The sequence below is a fragment of the Chenopodium quinoa genome, unplaced genomic scaffold (genome assembly GCF_001683475.1).
Source record: "Chenopodium quinoa cultivar QQ74 unplaced genomic scaffold, ASM168347v1, whole genome shotgun sequence".
Classification (NCBI taxonomy): Eukaryota; Viridiplantae; Streptophyta; class Magnoliopsida; order Caryophyllales; family Amaranthaceae; genus Chenopodium; species Chenopodium quinoa.
Genome location: NW_018743919.1, coordinates 497,096 through 515,916, shown reverse-complemented (window position 1 = coordinate 515,916; position 18,821 = coordinate 497,096). Strand labels below are relative to the sequence as shown.

Sequence of the window (18,821 nt, the reverse complement as noted above, 5' to 3'; positions counted from 1 at the left end):
GTGAGATGCTCAAAACTCTGCCACAAGATCATCCCACTAGCAGTTGAAAGCAAAACAAGGTTTCTGGTATCTAGAAGCTGAGCAACTGAAGAACTGTTTGCCGGTTGAGATACATTTGACGACCAAAAGATCGTGTTTTGTCCATCTAAGAGTTGAAGATTTCCATCTTCAGATATTTTCAGCACCCCAGAAGTGTTATTTATAGGGTTGTTCCTATTGGCCACCCATACAACTACTGTCTCATTCACGATATTATACCAAATTCCAACATAGCGATTTGTTGAGTCATCGGTGCTGAAAAATCCAATCTTGAAAGTGGCATTACTAGACAATAAGGTTTCTGAGTCTCTAAGAAATTCAGTGGTGGTAATATTGGCAGATGTTGAAACAAATTTCAAACAAAAACAACAAATGAATAGCAGAGTAAACTTTGAAACATTTGCCATTACAGTTTTTTTTTCCCCCTGGTTATGGCCAGCTTGACAACTGCACAATTACTTAAGTACTCACATATGTCAATGATATTCAATATGCATAAATTTTAAACACTAGAAAACACAACTATATGCATAAAATTCCCTTTGTCAACCATATGACAGTTATACATATATGCTATACTTAATCTGAAGCATGTTACAACTTGGACAAATAAACAATGGTATAACTGTATAAGTACGGAATTTTGAACATTCCTCATCATTACATTCGATCTCCTTGTCATCCTAAACGAATTGTATAGTATACTATATTGGGAATGTCTACCATGTCTATTTCTGTTGAACAAGTAAACAAAATTAGAAAATAGTAGCATGACTGTCAGCTATGTCAGGATATTAAATTTGCAGATTTGCAATTTTCTAATGTAGTGTTCCCCTAGATTTATAGCACTATTAAAGTGACAAATGTAGCCATGTAACTTTAATGTGATTTAGGGCGAAAAACAGAGCAATTTACAGTACAGCCAATCTATACAAGACCTACTGTTTTCTTAAAGTCATCATTAGAATTCACCACATGGCAGATGCCATCCTGCCATGTCATGTAATCAACAATCCTTGAACCCAATATTTTTTCTAACTTAAGAAAATATGTTATAAATACCTCGAAGTATAGTACCTATGCTCACACTTCCCCTTAGTCAAAGGAAATCTCAAAAACACCCAAAAATGCTATGTAAATGCTCATATTAGTGAAACTATCCCTTTACGGTTCTATTAACTAAACTCCATAAAGCCGATTAACTCATAAGAGATTCATATATCAATGGGTATTTTGGGGTAATTAGAGATGAAAAAACCCTTAACCCAATGTGTTAGAGTGTTTATAGGCAAGTTAGGTAGGAGTTGGAATTTGTCAATTAGGAAAATTTTGGAAAGTTAAGTAACATATCAAGATGTTTTTTAGGACGTAAACAAAGTAAATTTGAATATAAGATGTAAAACACAACTAGACACGATACCTCCCCATTCAACCCATGACATCATATCATATTGAACAAAACTAATTCTCAAATAAGATATACACATTAGTGCATTACCATATCATCACTTCCTCATTTTTTTCATACCCTCCCTTTCAAAAGAGTAAGACAGTAAATTTGGCCCTTTTCACAAATTGTGACATAAATTTTATTTCTTATGCCTAAACTACTCCCACTAGATTTTGCACAGCACTTTTTATCTATTCTATTCATCTCCAAGTTCCTTTTATTGATCACATCTAAGATCTTAGATCTAGTTCTTCATCATACTAAATGATTTTTAAAATGAGCATCCAACTCGGTCAAAGTATGAATTCTCTCAGCGGCTTCTTAATTTGGAGTCATACCCAAAGAGAAAGCAACTTGTGTTTAAATAACTTTTACCACTCCTTTTATTAGCAACTAGCAACTAAAAGTAGAATAACACAGACTCTCATGACAGAAAATAACTAAATAAATTGAAAATTTGTCTTCTTGAGGAATAGATAAGTTTAAAAGAATGGCGCAATCAAATATGTATGAAATCATATTGATCGCTTAAAATTGTGACTATAATTATTTGATACGTATAAAATTAATCTTCATCTTCCCAAGGGAAAACTCGATATAAATCATAGCTGTACATCAGCTTTGAGTATTTTTCACGATTCAAATGAGTAGAGGGAGTAATAAATTTCTATATCAAATTATGATGATCAATTCCTCTTCAAGTAATAAGATGTTAATGTCTATCAGTTTAGACAAAGAGACAACTCCATTAGGTGAATTAAGGTGCCCTCTGCATGCTTCTAAAAAATAAGACTATTTCATGGACATGGAAGCTAATATATAAACCCTCAATTCATCAAAGCACAGTTAACCGAAATAAAATCATCTCATGCAGAATCACACATAATCGGCTCCTTACAATAGTCAAACAAAGATCATTCACATGTAATTATGTCCCATAAGTGCCAGATTTTCCCGATTTGGTACTACTTGCAGTCGATCAAGATGACTGTTATGCTGGAATCTGGTATAATATTGATGAATTTGATTCGACGAAAGTTGTGTGGGTAGCCAACAGGAATAACCCAATTAATGACTCTTCTGGTGTACTGAAGATATCTGAGGATGGCAATCTTCAACTGTCAAACAGACAAAACAAGATATTTTGGTCAACCAATGTATCTAAGCAGGCTAACAGTACGTTAGTTGCTCAGCTTCTAGACACCGGGAACCTTGTTTTGTTCTCGAGTGCTACTGGGATGATCATTTGGCAGAGTTTCGCGCATCTCACAGATTCACTCTTGCCCCAGACAACGATCTCTATAGAAAAGGATGATGTGAATGAGAAGTCATCAATGGATATTTGGGAGCCAGCAAGATCAAGCCAACACCTTAAGGGTAGTCGTCACCTAGTAAGCTACTTAGCCTCATTCTCGCTAAATTCAGGCCAATATTTATCTTAAATTGACCACATCAACGGTTTTTTTCACTTGTTTGTAGTGGCTACATGTCTCCAGAGAATGCTATGGAAGGCCGCTTTTCTGAAAAGTCGGATATATATAGTCTTGGAGTGATAACTTTTAGAGATTGTCAGTGGTAGAAAAAACAAATTTCTGGAATTCGAGTGTTTAAGCCTTTTAATATATGTATGTCATACAAAGATTTTATAATTTCTGTTCAAAGTAGTCTAAACCCTTGCTATTATTTCAATCAAGGCAGCTAATAATTCACTTTATTGCTTGGGCATGGAAGATGTGGAATGGGAACGATATGCTTTCGTTGATTGATCCAACTGTTTTTGATCCGTGCTATCAATGTGAGATGGTGAAATGCATACAATTGGGGTTAATATGTGTGCAAGAATTTCCAGAAGATAGGCCAACAATTTCGACATTGGTCTCCATGCTCGATGCTAACGATGTCATGGAACTTCCACAGCCAAAGCAACCCGGCTTTACACATTGGAGGGATTCTTCTAATGATTAGGCCAACCAAATTGGCCAACAATATGGCTCTATAAACCACGTCTCTGCGACTGTATTAACTGGTCGATAGTGTGTGAACTTTTCTTCAAGAAAATTATAGAAAGTATTTAGGAAAATTTGCATATTTTGTATGAAAATTGTTTATATTAACATACTACATATACAGTACTAAGAATTTGTTATAACATTTTGGCCTACTACTACTAATAATAATAATAAAGGTTACTACTTCTGCAGAATCCACCTTCTCTTTATCTCCTCGACAGTCAGCATTGTGGAAATTGTAGCAAGGAGATCACACCTCTACTTGGCTTCGGGCGGTTCCTATTTTGGGGTTAGGTCAGACGATGAATGCAAAGACTTACCGATGTGTGTTGTACTACTGCTTGGGTGTTCCATTGTTCTCTGTCTCGACGCCGTGCTCAGCTTGTTCAAAAGGTTTTACTGAGGATATTTTCGGTGATCACGCGGTGTAGTGTGCTGGTATGGTGGGTATTAAATACAACATAATGTTGTTCGGGATACCCTTGTTGATGTTTGTTATCGATCTAGGAAGGAAGTTGACATTGGGTTGTCTGGAGGGAACGACGGGGCCCTCAGACCTGTAGATGTGTTACTTTATTCCTGGGATCGTGGTAGCGATGTCTGTGTTGACTTGAAAGGGTCTTCTCCTTTGACACAGTCTGGGTTATCTGATTTTGTTCCTTGACGGGTTGTAGCTAATGCGGCTCAGCGGAAGCGGGTGAAATACGAATCCAGTTGTCGGACAATTGGATATAGCTTCCTTCCTTTCTCTTTCTCTTCTCTTGGGGAATTAGAGAAAAAGGTAGTTACATTGCTTAAGCGGATCCAGAGTTCTCGAAAACTCAAGACATTATTGGAGCGCGTGCTACTGCTCATATCTTTACTAGAATAGGATTTGCTATAGTTAAAGGAGTGGGGGCCCAGATTGTATCTCGGTTTCTAACTAATTTTTTATAGGTTGTATGACTTTGTCTGTTTTTGAGATATAATAATAATAATAATAATAATAATAATAATAATAATAATAATAATAATAATAATAAATGATTATAAACGGTAATAATGTAATCCTTGCCCAGCCCAAATATCTCTTTTGTTCATGATCTATATAGCACTTGTTACTACTATTAAGGGTGAGCACATGACTTGTATTGAAATTATGCCTAAACCCAATTAAGTACCAAACCCACCTACTCTCCTAGTAAACATTGTGCCTTCCACTTGCACCATGTTTTTAACTATCTATTGGGTCTTTTTTTATTCATTACATTACTTACCACAATTCCAGCACTTGGATATACAAATTGGCATACAATATGTATGTTTCATAATATAATATGAGCATCCAACTGTATTCATGCACTTCGTATTATGCATTATCTTTTGATCTGAAATCATACCAACAGTGAAAGTGACTCATGTTTAATTAATTATTTTCCATTAGCAAGTAGCAACTCAATTAACACATCCATTGATCCATCTCATAGTTTCACATGCAATAGCCTTACAAGTTACAAACTTATTGAATTATACAGTTGTGCAGGCAAAAACAAGTTTAAATTTTGCTGCGTAGTAATAATACCAGTACATGATCCACTACTATCATCTTCTACAATGATCTTCCTAAAATAAACCCTACTACGAATTATCCTAAAACATTTTAACCTACGGTTGTCTTCCTAAAATGAGTCTAAAGATATCAATTACTTAAAACCCATGGGTGCTAGGGCCCAGGGGAACACTAGTCCTACCCCTAAAAACCCGTGGGTGGCAGGATTCGAATCAATGATCAGTGACTATCGGATTAGTAGACTATTCATTTACTTAAATAACCAAAGTTAAATAGTGTTAGAGAATACAACCACTGTTCTGCGTTTGCATCCCATTAATCCCTGCCTAATGCAAACGGAAAAGTAAAAAGAGTATATACTTCTTCCGTTCCTAATTAGATGACACGTTTCTTTTATCACGTTTGCCAATGCACAATTTTAACCATTTATATCTCCCATTATCAACATTGTAAAATTATAAAAAGTGAATATTAATAAAATATACATTAAGACGATTCAAAAAAGATCCCACATGATTATATTTTATCGTAGTTACAAATCACAAAAGCTAGTCAAAGTGTTGTTTGTAAATAGTGCAAAAGTCAAACTGTGTCATCTAAAAGGGAACGGAGGAAGTAGCTCAGAAGAGAGTTTACTAGGTTTAACACTTGAATTTTGGTACTCTAGTGATTGAGCTAAATCTCTTGCTAAGAAAATCCAACACTCTATCGACCACTTAATACAGTCAGGGAGACGTGGTTTATAGAGCCATTCTCTTGGCCACTGTGGCTGCCCTCATCAGTAGTATAAACTCTCCTCTGAGTAAAGCTGGGTTGCTTTGGCTGCGGAAGCTCCATTATATCATTAACATCAAGCATGGAAAACAATGCCGAAATGGTAGGCCTATCTTCTGGAAATTCTTGCACGCATATTAACCCCAACTGTATGCACTTCAAAATCTCTCCTTCATAGCATGGATCATAAATACTTGGATCGATCAATGAAAACATATCATTCTCATTCCACAATTTCCAAGCCTGAAAGCATTAAAACAAAATTGTTAGCTATTCGCATATTCATTAGCATTGGCCTTTAATATGAATAAATAAGATAGGGCTAAATATAGATATATAAATCACTTAATCAATCATACATATGTTAAGAGGCTCAGAGACCCATAATCTAGAAAGATGCTGTTTTTTCTTCCACAGACAATCTCTAATAGTAGTACTCCAAGACTAAATACATCAGACTTTTCAGAAAATCGGCCTTCCATAGCATACTCTGGAGACATGTAGCCGCTGCGAGCAAGTCAAACATCCATTAAGTTCATAAACTAAAATAAATAATTTTAGCCCAAATTCAGCATCTTATGAGAGTTAATTGTTAGATGGTAAGTTGCTTACTAAGTGCCAACAACCCTCACAGTATTTCCTTGATCTTGTTTGGTCTCAAATATCCTTGCCATTCCGAAATCAGATATCTTTGGATTGAGCTCTTCATCCAGCAAAATGTTGCTTGCTTTGAGATCTCTATGAATAATCTTCAATCTAGAATCTCTATGAAGATAAAGGACACCTCGACATATCCCATTGATAATATTGAAGCGCTTCTTCCAATCTAACTGTTTATTATGACTTGGATCTAAATAAACAGTACATATGGATAAGAACATGGCACTATCTGTTCTTCGAAGTTAAATGTTACAAATCCTACTATATCCAACTTAAAGGTGCGAAAAGAAATTCAGTACATGAATTTGGGAACATACCAAAGAGAAGTGCGTCTAAACTCCTATTTGGCAAGTATTCATAAACTAATAATTTCTCGTCTCCTTCTACACAGCAACCCAACAGTCTGACAAGATTGTTGTGTTGAAGCTTCGAAATCACAAGCACTTCGTTCATAAATTCTTGCAGGCCTTGTCCAGATGCTCTTGAAAGCCTTTTCACTGCTATCTCCTGTCCGTCTTCCAGTTTTCCCTAAGAATACATTATCACATTCAGTTTTGTATCCCTTATTTTCTTTCTAAAATACCACTTTTCTCTCACTTTACTTACAAATTCTCTCTATCTATCCACGTTAAAATTCTGTATTCATATTAATCAACTTTTTGGCTAGTATTTAACTTCAGTACCTTGATCACCCTCCCCTACTCAATTTTAAAGCCTAACAGGAAGGCGAATATAAGACTGAAGAAATACTTCAGCATAAAACTATACATGCATTACCTTGTACACTGGGCCAAAACCACCTTGTCCGAGCTTGTTATCGACTGAAAAGTTACTAGTTGCCACTTCCAATTGTTTGAATTCAAACAATGATAAATCTTTGAATTCAACTTGATCCATTTCAGAACCAACAAAATGTATCTTTTTGTTCGAGGAATTCTTAGCTGTCACGGCAAGAAGTATGTGTCAAGGTTGCAAGATAAAATATGAAGCTATGGCTTGCATGAGCAATTCAAAAAGAAAATGTCACCATATCGTTGAAGCATCCACCTCCGTAGACAGTATGCAGAGACACCAAATGTGGCTGTCGCCCCAAATGCTATGACTGCAATCAGTATTTTCAAATTACTAGTTTGACCTGCAAAAACAGAAATGTTTTCATCAGCGTACACAGTCAATGAATTAACTCCCTATATATCCATTTAAAAGTCTCCCTATACAACATTTCATGATTTTTCAGTTGTTACTGTATATCCATATAACGCAAGGTAACCCACATCCCGACACTTTAGTCCAAGCAATACTCCAATGCCTAACCAATTTAGCATATTTAATGGCTTAAAATATTACTTTTTAAGTTACAATTAAAAGGGGACTCGCGAGGGGGGAGGGGGGGAGTAAATATATACTCCGTATTGGATAGAAGGAATGAATGAATGAACAAATGAAAGGAATATAAATAGCAGTTATTAGTAAAATGATCACCTAATTCTGAATCAGCCAAACGAATGAAAAGATCAGCAGCACCATCAACAGATAGTTGTTGCAAGTCTAATAGGCTTCCATCCCACACCATGCATCCAATACCCTTGGGATATGCATAAGCTAAACACGAACAATTTTTCAAGCACTTCCTCCCACAACCTTCTATATCATCTGATAATAACAAATCAGCATAATCTGGCACATTCATATTCTTTAGCTTCAAAAAACCATCTACTTTTCCTCCTATAATACTACACTGCAATGGTGTTTTTCGAACACACCCACTAGTAAAATTGTTTTTGCTCCATTCATCAATACTCTTTGGTTCAAACCCCTTTAAACAACTACAAATTGGTGAATCCTTTGGATTACAGCTTCCAAAAGGACCACACTTTCCATAAAACACACACTCAGGTCCAAAGGATTGCCACTCAATTCCCCACTTCTGGCTACCATCATCCCATTTTTTTGCGATCAAATTTCCATTGTAGTTTAACAAAAAGTATCTCAGTAATGATTCGTTCTCCACATAATATACAAAATCAACTGTTCCTTCACGGTTGTTATTTACAATACGGAATCCCATGGAAGCCCTTGAAGATAAATTAGGCAATCCAAGAAAAAGGTTACCATTCCATGGGCCAGACCGCCAATAAGGCTTATTACCATCCCATATGACAAATTCAGGAAGTGTGCGAGGTAATATTCCTACCCTAAAGCGTCCATTTGATGGATCTGATGCGTTCTTCCAAGATCGTAGCATTGAATATTCATACATAGTATCCTTTTCAATAGAGACTTTTGTTAGTGGCAACAATGAATTTGTGAGATGTTCAAAACTCTGCCAAATGATCCTCCCACTAGCACCTGAGAGCATAATAAGGTTCCCCGTGTCTTGAAGCTGAGCAACATTAGTACTATTTGCCTGATCAGACACATTAGATGACCAAAAAATCGTGTTTTGCCCATCTGAGAGTTGAAGATTCCCATCCTCAAATATTTTTAGCACCCCAGAAGAGTCTTTGATCGGGTTATTTCTGTTTGCTACCCATACAACATCAAACGCATCAGAATCCTCCATATTGTACCAGATTCCAACATAGCGATTTGTTGAGTTAGTGGGACTGAAAAAGCCAATCTTGAACATGGCATTAGTAGACACTAAAATTTCTGAATCTCTAAGAAATTCAGAGATGCTAATATTTGTGGTTGCTGTGACAAAGTTCAAACAAAAAAAACAAATGGATAGTAGTATAAAGATTGGAAAAGAAGCAACATACAATGTCATTATAGATTTTTTTTTTTTCCCTTTATGGCTTTGAGAAATGAAACATGCATGAGTTGATGATATATGTGTTCGATTTTTAATACTTAGTCCACCATAGATTATACAACCATTTATAAATATATATAATATATATATGTACTTCGTCATTGTTGTGGATACATGATTTACCTTTCTTCAAATTAATTATATTTTGGTTCCTTTACTTAATTACATCAATAATTTTTGTTCCAGTAATTCTCCCTACAAATTTACATACTATATGTTTCTTAGTATTCCAATTCAAGTTTTAATATATCCTAGTTCCTTATTTTAATACAAAGTTATGACAGCAATGAAAGTTACTCATGCTTAATCAACTATAGGCGGTCTTTTTTAATGCAAGTAGCAACTCAACTAGTAATAACTTCAATATTTAAGACCCCAGATTCTCATAACAGCTACTAACAAACATTGTACAAGTTGTCTAATGCAGACATCAGTTCATATATTAACTTTTAAAGAGCTACAATACCTTCTTCCAGCCACCTCTCAAATTAATCCCTACTCGTATAAAGCATGGATTGTCACAAAAACAGGCCAGGGTGTTTTAGTACATAAGATTAAAGTACAAGCAAATCGTAAAGTCTGATCACACCAGACTATATCTGAAACTTTCAGACCAATCAGACATTACAAAATTCATATCAGAATGTCTTAAAATTTAGGTGAAGAGAATATAGCCCGAGACATATATGGTGCTCTTGCGGCAGTTGCAACAATACTTAAACTATTCCGATTAAACATTGAACCTTCCACATACAACCTTATTCTACTCATCTCTTGATTCCTCAATTGATTGCATCAATTATTATTTTAGCACTTCAGACGTACAATTTGGCATATTATATATTTTAGAAAATGAGCATCCAACTCTATCCAAGTATGAATTTTTGTAATTTACTAATGTATTATAGAAGCAGTGACGACAAGAATAACCGTTTAATTAATTACCGGTGTACTTTCATTAACAAGTATCAAGCAAGTAGTAATAGATTTAACACATCCATCTCATAGATACTCAGAACAACCTAACAAACATTGTCCAAGTTGACTTGTGGCATAAACAAATTTACATTGTAACATTTTACCAATTAAAGATTTATTACGGAGTACTACCTTCTTCCACAAAGACATTCCCAAATTCAACCCAACAACTTATCCCGAAAATTTAATCGACTAGAACACAATTATCCTCCAAAAAAACATAAATTCTTTTTTTTTTTTTTTCTCCTTAACATTGCAAGGCAATGGTTTACTCAATTAAAAGGTGCTAAATTTTTATACTAATTTCAACCCATACCTAAATTTCTGTATTATAATCATAATAACAATGACTTCCAAGAGTCCCAACGAAATTCAATTCTAACAAATTAAAATTATTACCAGGAACAAGCGCACAATACAAAGAAGCTTGACTACATACTGAATCCAATAAATTATCCAATATACCATGAAATTAAAATCACAAAGTAAATAAATAGAAGATTGAAATGAAAAAATAATAATAATAATAAAGAAAACATGAGATTTGCCAGGAAATTCAAGTTGATTGATGTACAAGTGTGTCACAGCAGCCTTGGCGACTCCACCAGCGAAAAGCTTTAGGGCAAACAAGGACTCAAGGGAGAAGAGAGGAGTGAGCAAATAACTATAGTGATGAGACTGATGCCTAAAGAAGTAATGAAGGACTAATGAAGAAGAGAGGAATAATTTAATTTAGACTCTAATGCTCTATTCAGTTCACCTCAGATCTGATCAAAGTCAGCCCGGCCCGAATCAGCCCGATATTGGGCAGATTCATTCGGCCCAAAATCAGGTTGGGCCCAGCCTGATTATCTAAATTTTCGGGTTTAAGAATGCATTTTTATGCAATTTAAATATTTTAAAACCTCATTTAAATGTTTTATGCAACTTTTAATAAAAATAGACGTTAAATATTACGTGCAATTTTTTCAAATCTTTTTATTTTTAATAAAAAAAATTAATAAAATTACAAAAATACCCTTACTTAAAAATTTATAACCTTAATTACATTCTAAAAACAAAATTAATTACTAACTAATCTAACCAAATTAACTAACCCCCATGCTTACCAAATTTATATCATCTCCCCCAATAACTCATTGAAATCAACCAAATTACCTCAATCTTTTATGCTAAAAATCATCAAATTTCTCCACATTCATACCCTAATTTTTCACCTTCATCATCTTCCCCATTAACTTTCTTTCTCCTCCTTCGACCTCATTTCAGATCTGGTACTATGAAGAAGAATACAACGAAGAAGAAGACGATTAAGGTTGTTGTCGGTGGGTTGGATGGGTTTTTGTTGAGGTTGGGCGGGTTCGTGGGTGGTTTGGTTTTCGTGGGTGGTTTGGGTTTTCGTTGGGGTTGAAAGGTTTCGTTGGTGATTTGGGTTTCGCAGAGGTGGTTTTCGTGGAATTTCATGTGGGTGGTGGTGGGTTTCGTAGAGGTGGTTTTCGTGGGGTTGTTTTTTGTGGAGGTGGTGGCCTGGGTTTTCGTGAGGGTGGTGGTGGTAAAGCCGGTGTTGAAGGCGCGGTGGTCTCGATAAAGTCAATGTGGGTGGTGTTGGTGGTGACGGTGGGTGATTGATTAATTATCCACACATTCTCTCTCCTCCTTAATAACATACCCCTTTAATTCATTCTCTCTCCTCTCACCTTAATTACTTCCCATTATTTTTCCTAATCTTTGCCCCTTAAATTTTGCCTTGGTTTCTGTAAAACCCTCCAAAGTTGCATAAAACATTTTACGGAGGTAGTATTTTTTTTGCCCGGCTCAAAAATGGTCTGTAAAGCCCGTATGGCTCAGGGACTTTGGGCAGGTTTGGACACATAATTTTTTGCACGTATTTTGCCCCGACCCGAGCCAAGAAGTGGGCTGTTTTTTTGCCTTAGCCCAACCAAAACCCGACCCAACCCGACTCGTCCAATGATCACCTTTAGTTCACCTCTAAACCACCAAAATTGTCAAATTCCATATTTATACTTCCACCTCAACAACTCAACTGCCATACAACGTCATTCATGCATATAGATTGAATTTTACAAATATGCAACAAAAAATTATAAAAATGTATTCACGTTAATAAAAATAAGTTTAGTTCAGCAAAAATAAGTTGATTTAAGTAAAAATTATAAATTTAAACAAGAAATATAATAAGGGAATCAGTAAAATAAAAAAAAATTAGTTTAATAAAATTAATTTCTGTTTGATAAAATTAATTTCACTTTATTAAAAATAATTCCATTTCAGTAAAAATAAAATAGAGTGAATAGGACCTTAATTTCTCAAGCGAGGATTAATTTATTTTGATAAAATTATGAGCTCTTTCCCAAATTAAAGTCAAGAAGAACCGCAATTCCCAAATTGCAGCCAAAGTTTTAAGTTTTCCCAAAGTACCGTCCACGTCACCGGTTCAGGGGGAAGAAATTTTAAATCCGGTCTACAGCAAAACCGCTACCTGAAGTAGCGGTTTTTACTAATAAACCGCTACTTCAGGTAGCGGTTTCTTTTTAATAAACCGCTACTTCAAGTAGCGGTTTTTGTTTAATAAACCGCTACTTCAAGTAGCGGTTTTCTAGCAGGTATAATTTCCTGATTTCACTTTCCGCTTTCATTTTCGTCTTCTCACCAAAATCCCATCCACGCCTTCCACCAAAATCACACCTCCTTCAACGGAAGCCGGCGCAGCCAAGGAATCCACCGACGCCGCCGGAGCATTCCTCAGCAACGAAGGCCGCCGCTGTTGACGCCGAGGGTTCGACTTTAGTGGTCGGCTTCGCTAATTTCAGAAGAAACGTGCTGATCTTCTTGTTTGTGGTAAGTGCCCTAATTATTTTTTGTATTCAGTTATTGGGTTTGTTGTTGTTATTGAGTTTGTTGTTGTTATTGAGTTTCAGAATTGTATGTATGTGTTGTTGTTGTTGGTTTTGGTTGTGTTGTTGTTGTTAGTGTTCTTGTTTATTGTTGTTGTTATTGAGTTTCGGTTTTGGTTGTGTTGTTGTTGTTAGTGTTCTTGTTTTATTGTTGTTGTTATTGAGTTTCGGTTTTGGTTGTGTTGTTGTTGTTAGTGTTCTTGTTTATTGTTGTTGTTATTGAGTTTCAGAATTGTATGTATGTTTGTGGTTGGTTTTGGTTGTTGTTGTTGATTTACTTACCTTACATATAACCCTTGTAGAATTATTAATGGTTTCGATCACATTACTCAGTTTAGGTTGCTATAATTGCTGATTTTGAAAGTGAAAATAGAGCTTCTATACACAAAGTACATGAGCTCAAAGTACATGTAGTCATGACTTATGCCCATGTTGAGCTTCAAGAGGTATTAAGACCTTCATAGCTCAGTTTAGGTTGCTATAATTGTGTAGTTTGCTTGCTTGATGTTAGGACATTGCCACACTGTTAATGAATTTTTGCAATCTAATATCTTTGATTAATAATGGTCTTTTCTAGAATGAAACATGGAGGTTCCGAACTACCCTCTATATTGCTATTGGGGTGGAGAAATTGTCCACAAAGATAGCGATATAACGTATAGGGGTGGGAATCAAAAATTTGTGTTTGTACATTCTGCGATGACATATTCACAAGTTCTGAACAAGATATATGAAGAATTGAGTGTTGATCCTAGAGGTGTGGAGTTGAAGGTGGTTATGCGTTATCCTATGGCTGGGGCATATGTTGCAATTCCGTTAAATGACGACAACGCTGTTAGAGCTATGTGGATTGCTGTGACTCAGAGTTCTTCTGTTGCAATGCAATTGTTCATTGAACAAGTTCCAAAGGAGCCAGTTGTGCAAACTAACACTGGTTCCTTTCCGGGGATGGATTTTTTTGGTAGTGTGGATCAACCGTTTTCCACTGGTGTTCAAAGTGTGGGCATAGGGTCATTCACAAGAATGCTTGTTGATCCACATTATGTCAATGACCATCTCTCACAGTTTAGGTCTCCGGCCTCATCGCCTAATGTTGGAACCTCGACAAGCACACAACCACAAGGCATTCTTGATTCTCTTGACCCAAACAATGTTGATGTATTTGGCGATGCAGAGATGAATGACACTGATGAAGATGATGATGAAGAGGTAATTGAAGCTCGTGATAAGGCAATTAAAGGAAGCGCCCCCACTTCAGACTTCAATGAAGTGGCGCAAGTTGATCCTCGTTTGAATAACTCATGGATGTCTTGGTTAGGAAATGAGACTTAGATGAATGACACTGATGAAGATGATGATGAAGAGGACCCTGAGGCTGAGGATGAGGATGACATTTTGGGGACTCAGCATCAGCGAGGTGTTGACCCTTTGGCGTGCAGGTACAATGTTTGCTTCAAGTTCATGTTCTTACAATTCTATCTTTCAAGAATTATTATTAACATGTCTTTACAGGTGGTTACGTGTCCATCTATCGTGTGCGCATACTGCTTCTGGACTACCATACTACAGAGATGCGTTTGACCATCAGCGCGAGGACCAGGTACAATCGGTGTTTCTTTTTTTTTTTTGCATTGTATTTCTTCCATTATGTTAGTCATATACATGTTGACATACTTGTTTTGGGAATTAGATGATTTGGCAGCCATATACTGAGGCGGTGATGGATCGACTTCCGGAGATTTGTCGCTCAGACATGCACATTTGGCGTTCACGGGCACCTCTGATATGCTTTGACGTCGTTGAGTTCCACCTCCCAGACCGAGTCCTTCGTCAGTTCGGGTTAGACCAGCCGATCCCACAGGATGTAGACACGGACGTTGCTCTACACAGGAAGGATCGAAGGGGACAGCGTAATTGGGAGATTCGGCATTCGGACCATGTACACGAGTGGAGTCGACGAGAGGCATTAGTCGTCCAGGGATACCCGTTCACTGGGACTTCTTCCCCGGCCATGACAGAGTACATGGCTTGGTACCGTCGCATCACGAGGCTGGTCATTACTCCACCTTCGCAGGAGCGCCCCCCGAGTCATTACCAGCCAGCTACCTCTGACCTCCTGCTTGTATGAACTTCACTTCATTTCAATCTAGTTCTTACGTTTTTGATTTCATTTTACTAACATTAAACTACACTTAAATGTAGGCACATGCATTTGCTGATTTGCACGTCCAGCTATCGGGAGCTACTGAGACCATCTCCCACTTGCCACCAGAGACGGCTATACCATTTGCCATACAGACGATGCAGGGTTTTACATCATTTTGTGGCCAAACCTTGTCTAGGGTGGGGCAGTCACACCTTATTCAGCAGCCTCGACCGTCCACGTCTTCATCTTCTACTGTGCACACTATGCCGATCAGACCACCACCTCATCGTGGAGGCCATTCAGCACGTGCCTTCCGTCCACCGACTCCTTCTCAGCATACTATCATGACATCTCCTCCACTAGTGCATCGCCAGTATCAGAGAAACCGACGGCGTAGCAACACTACGTCTGGGGTTGGAGTTGGCCTGGATGACATTCCAGAGGAGACAGCTGCATCATCTTCATCGTCACCTCATGGGAAGAAGCAACGCCCGAGCTAAGTGTATATTTTGGAACTAAACTAATTTTTTTGTAAATGCTTAGAATTGGATTTTGTTATATTTAATCAATTGAAAAATATTCGACTTTGCAATTTCGACTTCCTTAGATCTTCATAAACTTGTTATTTATGGTGGTTGTGTTGAAAATATGCTATATATCTCATGTTTTACAGGTACACAACTTGCAGGTTTTTTTTTTGAGTGATTATGCAAGTTTGAAAAAAAACCAGTCCAGGGTAAACCGCTACTTCAAGTAGCGGTTTTTCAAAGTAAACCGCTACTTGAAGTAGCGGTTTTCCAAAATAAACCGCTACATAAAAATAGCGGTTTTTTGTAAACAAACCGCTACTTCAAGTAGCGGTTTTAAACTAAGAAACCGCTACTTGAAGTGGCGGTTTATTGCAAAGAAACCGCTACTTCAAGTAGCGGTTTACCCTAGACCGGAAAAAAAAACCGGTTTTTTAACCAGTGCTTACGTGGACGGTAGAATGGGAAAACTTAAAACTTTGGCTGCAATTTGGGAATTGCGGTTCTTCTTGACTTTAATTTGGGAAAGAGCTCTAAAATTATAGCGGGACATAAAAGAGATATTATGTGAAATTATTTACTAGTTTCAATTTTTTAAGTAAGAAGAAAGAAAAGTGATAAAACATTTTGTATAGGTTTTAAAAATAAAAAATAAATACTGTACTGAGTAAAATATAATACTTTCTTCATTTTTTTATCCTACCATTTATTGTTCACTTGAAACAAAATGGTAAAGTGAAAAGTTTTACCATTCTTATTTTTCTCCCGTTGCCTAACCAATAAATACAAACTTATTTCTTGGTTTTCAGGCACAAAAACAGACACACAAAACAAGTCTATTCTACACTTTTATTGTTCCTAATCATTCCTCTTTCAAGCAATTCTAAACGACGTTATAATACTCGAAATACTACTCTTAAATCTAGCTTAGGCGTGAAGGGCTAAATTATTGAGGGTTTGAGTTAGGGAGACACGATCAAGTTTTAAAAAAGTAGGTTTTATTTTTACTTTTTAAGTAGGAGAGAGATAGTTGTTAAGATTGTAACTGTGCTACAATTGCTCCAATGTAGTTTCAGATGTAGAATAGAGTGCTCAAGGTTACAGTTCCTAAACTCTAGGATGAAAAGATGGTTTAATGAGCTGCATGATCAAGTTAACCAACTAATCTAATTACTTGTCTTGTATGAGTCATACATTTGATCCTATGCTTGCTGTGAATATTTTTCTATTTTTTGTTTGGCCAAAATCATTTCATTACTGATGATTATTGGTCTTTTACTAGTTTACAGAGAACTTATGAGAAAAAAATAAAAATAAAAAAAAATCATATTATATTAGTTTACAGACATCTTATGCACAAACTACCGGCCACTTAATATAGTCAGATCGGAAACAAGGTTTATAGAAACGTGTTCTTCACCATATTGAGGAACTACTTCATCATCAGTGCTATAAATTTTCTTTTGTGTAAAACCAGGTTTCTTTGGACGTGGAAGGTCAGCAACATCATCAACATCAAGCATGGAAATTAATGCCGAAATGGTTGGCCTATCTTCAGGATATTCTTGCACACATAATAGCCCCAGTTGTATGCATTTCAATATCTGAACTCGAAAACTTCGGTCAAAATCTATTGCTGGATCAATTAGTCTAAGTATATCATTTTCATTCCATAATTTCCATGCCTGAAAGCATCCAAACAAATGTGTTAGTTACTTAGACTTTCATATGATCTTTAACAAAAACACAACTTGACAAGCGAAATTAAAGTAAATTTTTGTTAGTGAAATGAAGTTTATATCAAATAACATACATAAGATAAAAGGCTTAAGGATTCATAATTTGAAAAGCTATTGTTCCTTCTGCCACTGACAATCTCTAATAGCAGCACTCCTAGACCAAATACATCCGATTTTTCAGAGAATCGACCTTCCATGGCATACTCTGGAGACATATACCCACTGCTTGCATATCAGTGAAAAATTCATTATTATACCTTTTGGTAAAAGTAATAATATGCTAAACTATTAGGAAACTTACTAGGTACCAACAACCCTTAAGGTATTGGCTTGATCTTGCTTGCTCCCAAATATCCTAGCCATTCCAAAGTCTGATATCTTTGGATTGAGCTCTTCATCGAGCAAAATGTTGCTTGCCTTGAGGTCTCGATGTATAATCTTCAACCTAGAATCTCTATGAAGATAAAGTAGGCCTCGACATATCCCTTCAACAATAATGAAGCGCTTCATCCAGTCCAAATCTTTCCGAAGATGTGGATCTAACAGCATAAAGAAGATTGTGGCATTGTCAATCTTAATTAATAATTTACAGCATAAGATACTGTAATAATAAGATATTATAAAACATACCAAAGAGAATTGCATCTAAGCTCTTATTTGGCATGTATTCATAAACTAACAGTTTTTCCTCTTTTTCTACACAGCAGCCCAACAGTCTGACAAGATTTTTGTGTTGAAGTTTTGAAATCACTACTACTTCATTCATAAATTCTCGTAAGCCTTGTCCAGATCCTCTTGAAAGTCTTTTAACCGCTATTTCTTTCCCATCTTCCAACTTTCCCTGACAATAATATTATCGTATCATTCAACTCAAACTGTTGCTTTTGTATATGTATTGACTGATTCTGTTCTAGTTAAACAAAAACTGTTACCTTGTACACAATACCAAAACCACCTCGTCCAATCTTGTTCATTAAGGAAAAAGAATTTGTTGCAACTACTAACTTATCAAATTTAAAGAGTGGTAAATCTTGGAATTGAACTTGATCCATTCTATCATCTAACGTGTTATGTAATGAAAAATCTTTTCGGCCCTGCAATAGCAATAACTCTCTTGATGTTACAAGATCAGAAATGCACATACTATACTAATTATCAGAGAACTTAGAATAAAAAGGTGTCATCACCACTCACCATATCGTTGCCTCAACAATTTCCAT

General features: G+C 36.2%; 3 protein-coding genes and 1 long non-coding RNA gene across 4 annotated transcripts in view; 2 read left to right on the top strand and 2 right to left on the bottom strand.

Moving 5' to 3' along the window:
* The window catches only part of LOC110687126 (G-type lectin S-receptor-like serine/threonine-protein kinase SD1-13), a 19,132-nt gene extending 18,686 nt beyond the window's left edge, over positions 1 to 446 (bottom strand). The window contains exon 1 of the mRNA XM_021863745.1: positions 17 to 446. Coding sequence (XP_021719437.1) covers positions 17 to 446 — 430 coding nt within the window. The remainder of the gene's footprint in view (positions 1 to 16) is intronic.
* Positions 447 to 2,198: 1,752 nt separating this feature from the next.
* On the top strand, positions 2,199 to 3,454 carry LOC110687125 (G-type lectin S-receptor-like serine/threonine-protein kinase At1g11300). The gene is made up of 3 exons (XM_021863743.1): positions 2,199 to 2,241; positions 2,465 to 2,880; positions 3,221 to 3,454. The coding sequence occupies exons 1-3, from the start codon at positions 2,199 to 2,201 to the stop codon at positions 3,452 to 3,454; spliced, it is 693 nt and encodes a 230-aa protein (XP_021719435.1).
* Positions 3,455 to 5,599: 2,145 nt separating this feature from the next.
* Positions 5,600 to 18,799, bottom strand: LOC110687124 (G-type lectin S-receptor-like serine/threonine-protein kinase At1g11300). Its single transcript, XM_021863742.1, has 12 exons — positions 18,534 to 18,799; positions 18,232 to 18,442; positions 17,903 to 18,140; positions 17,676 to 17,823; positions 17,228 to 17,547; positions 7,964 to 9,423; positions 7,509 to 7,616; positions 7,259 to 7,422; positions 6,799 to 7,009; positions 6,434 to 6,671; positions 6,181 to 6,328; positions 5,600 to 6,064 (listed from the first exon to the last, which is right to left on the bottom strand). Exons 1-12 carry the CDS (start codon positions 18,741 to 18,743, stop codon positions 5,753 to 5,755), a joined length of 3,768 nt encoding a protein of 1,255 aa, XP_021719434.1. The 5' UTR covers positions 18,744 to 18,799; the 3' UTR covers positions 5,600 to 5,752.
* On the top strand, positions 15,239 to 15,927 carry LOC110687227. The gene is made up of 2 exons (XR_002504395.1): positions 15,239 to 15,311; positions 15,392 to 15,927. It is a non-coding gene; the product is annotated as an uncharacterized LOC110687227 (long non-coding RNA).
* Positions 18,800 to 18,821: the final 22 nt, after the last annotated feature.

Coding starts and splice junctions, on each gene's coding strand:
- LOC110687125 (XM_021863743.1), top strand. CDS start 2,199: ATGTTAATGTCTATCAGTTTAGACAAAGAGACAACTCCATTAG. Junction 2,242..2,464: donor CAAAGAGACAACTCCATTAG/GTGAATTAAGGT, acceptor TACTACTTGCAG/TCGATCAAGATGACTGTTAT. Junction 2,881..3,220: donor TTAAGGGTAGTCGTCACCTA/GTAAGCTACTTA, acceptor TGGGCATGGAAG/ATGTGGAATGGGAACGATAT.
- LOC110687124 (XM_021863742.1), bottom strand. CDS start 18,743: ATGTGCATTTCTGATCTTGTAACATCAAGAGAGTTATTGCTATTGCAG. Junction 9,424..17,227: donor CTGACTATATTAAGTGGCCG/GTAGTTTGTGCA, acceptor ATTAATTTGAAG/AAAGGTAAATCATGTATCCA. Junction 6,329..6,433: donor GTGAGGGTTGTTGGCACTTA/GTAAGCAACTTA, acceptor ACTTGCTCGCAG/CGGCTACATGTCTCCAGAGT.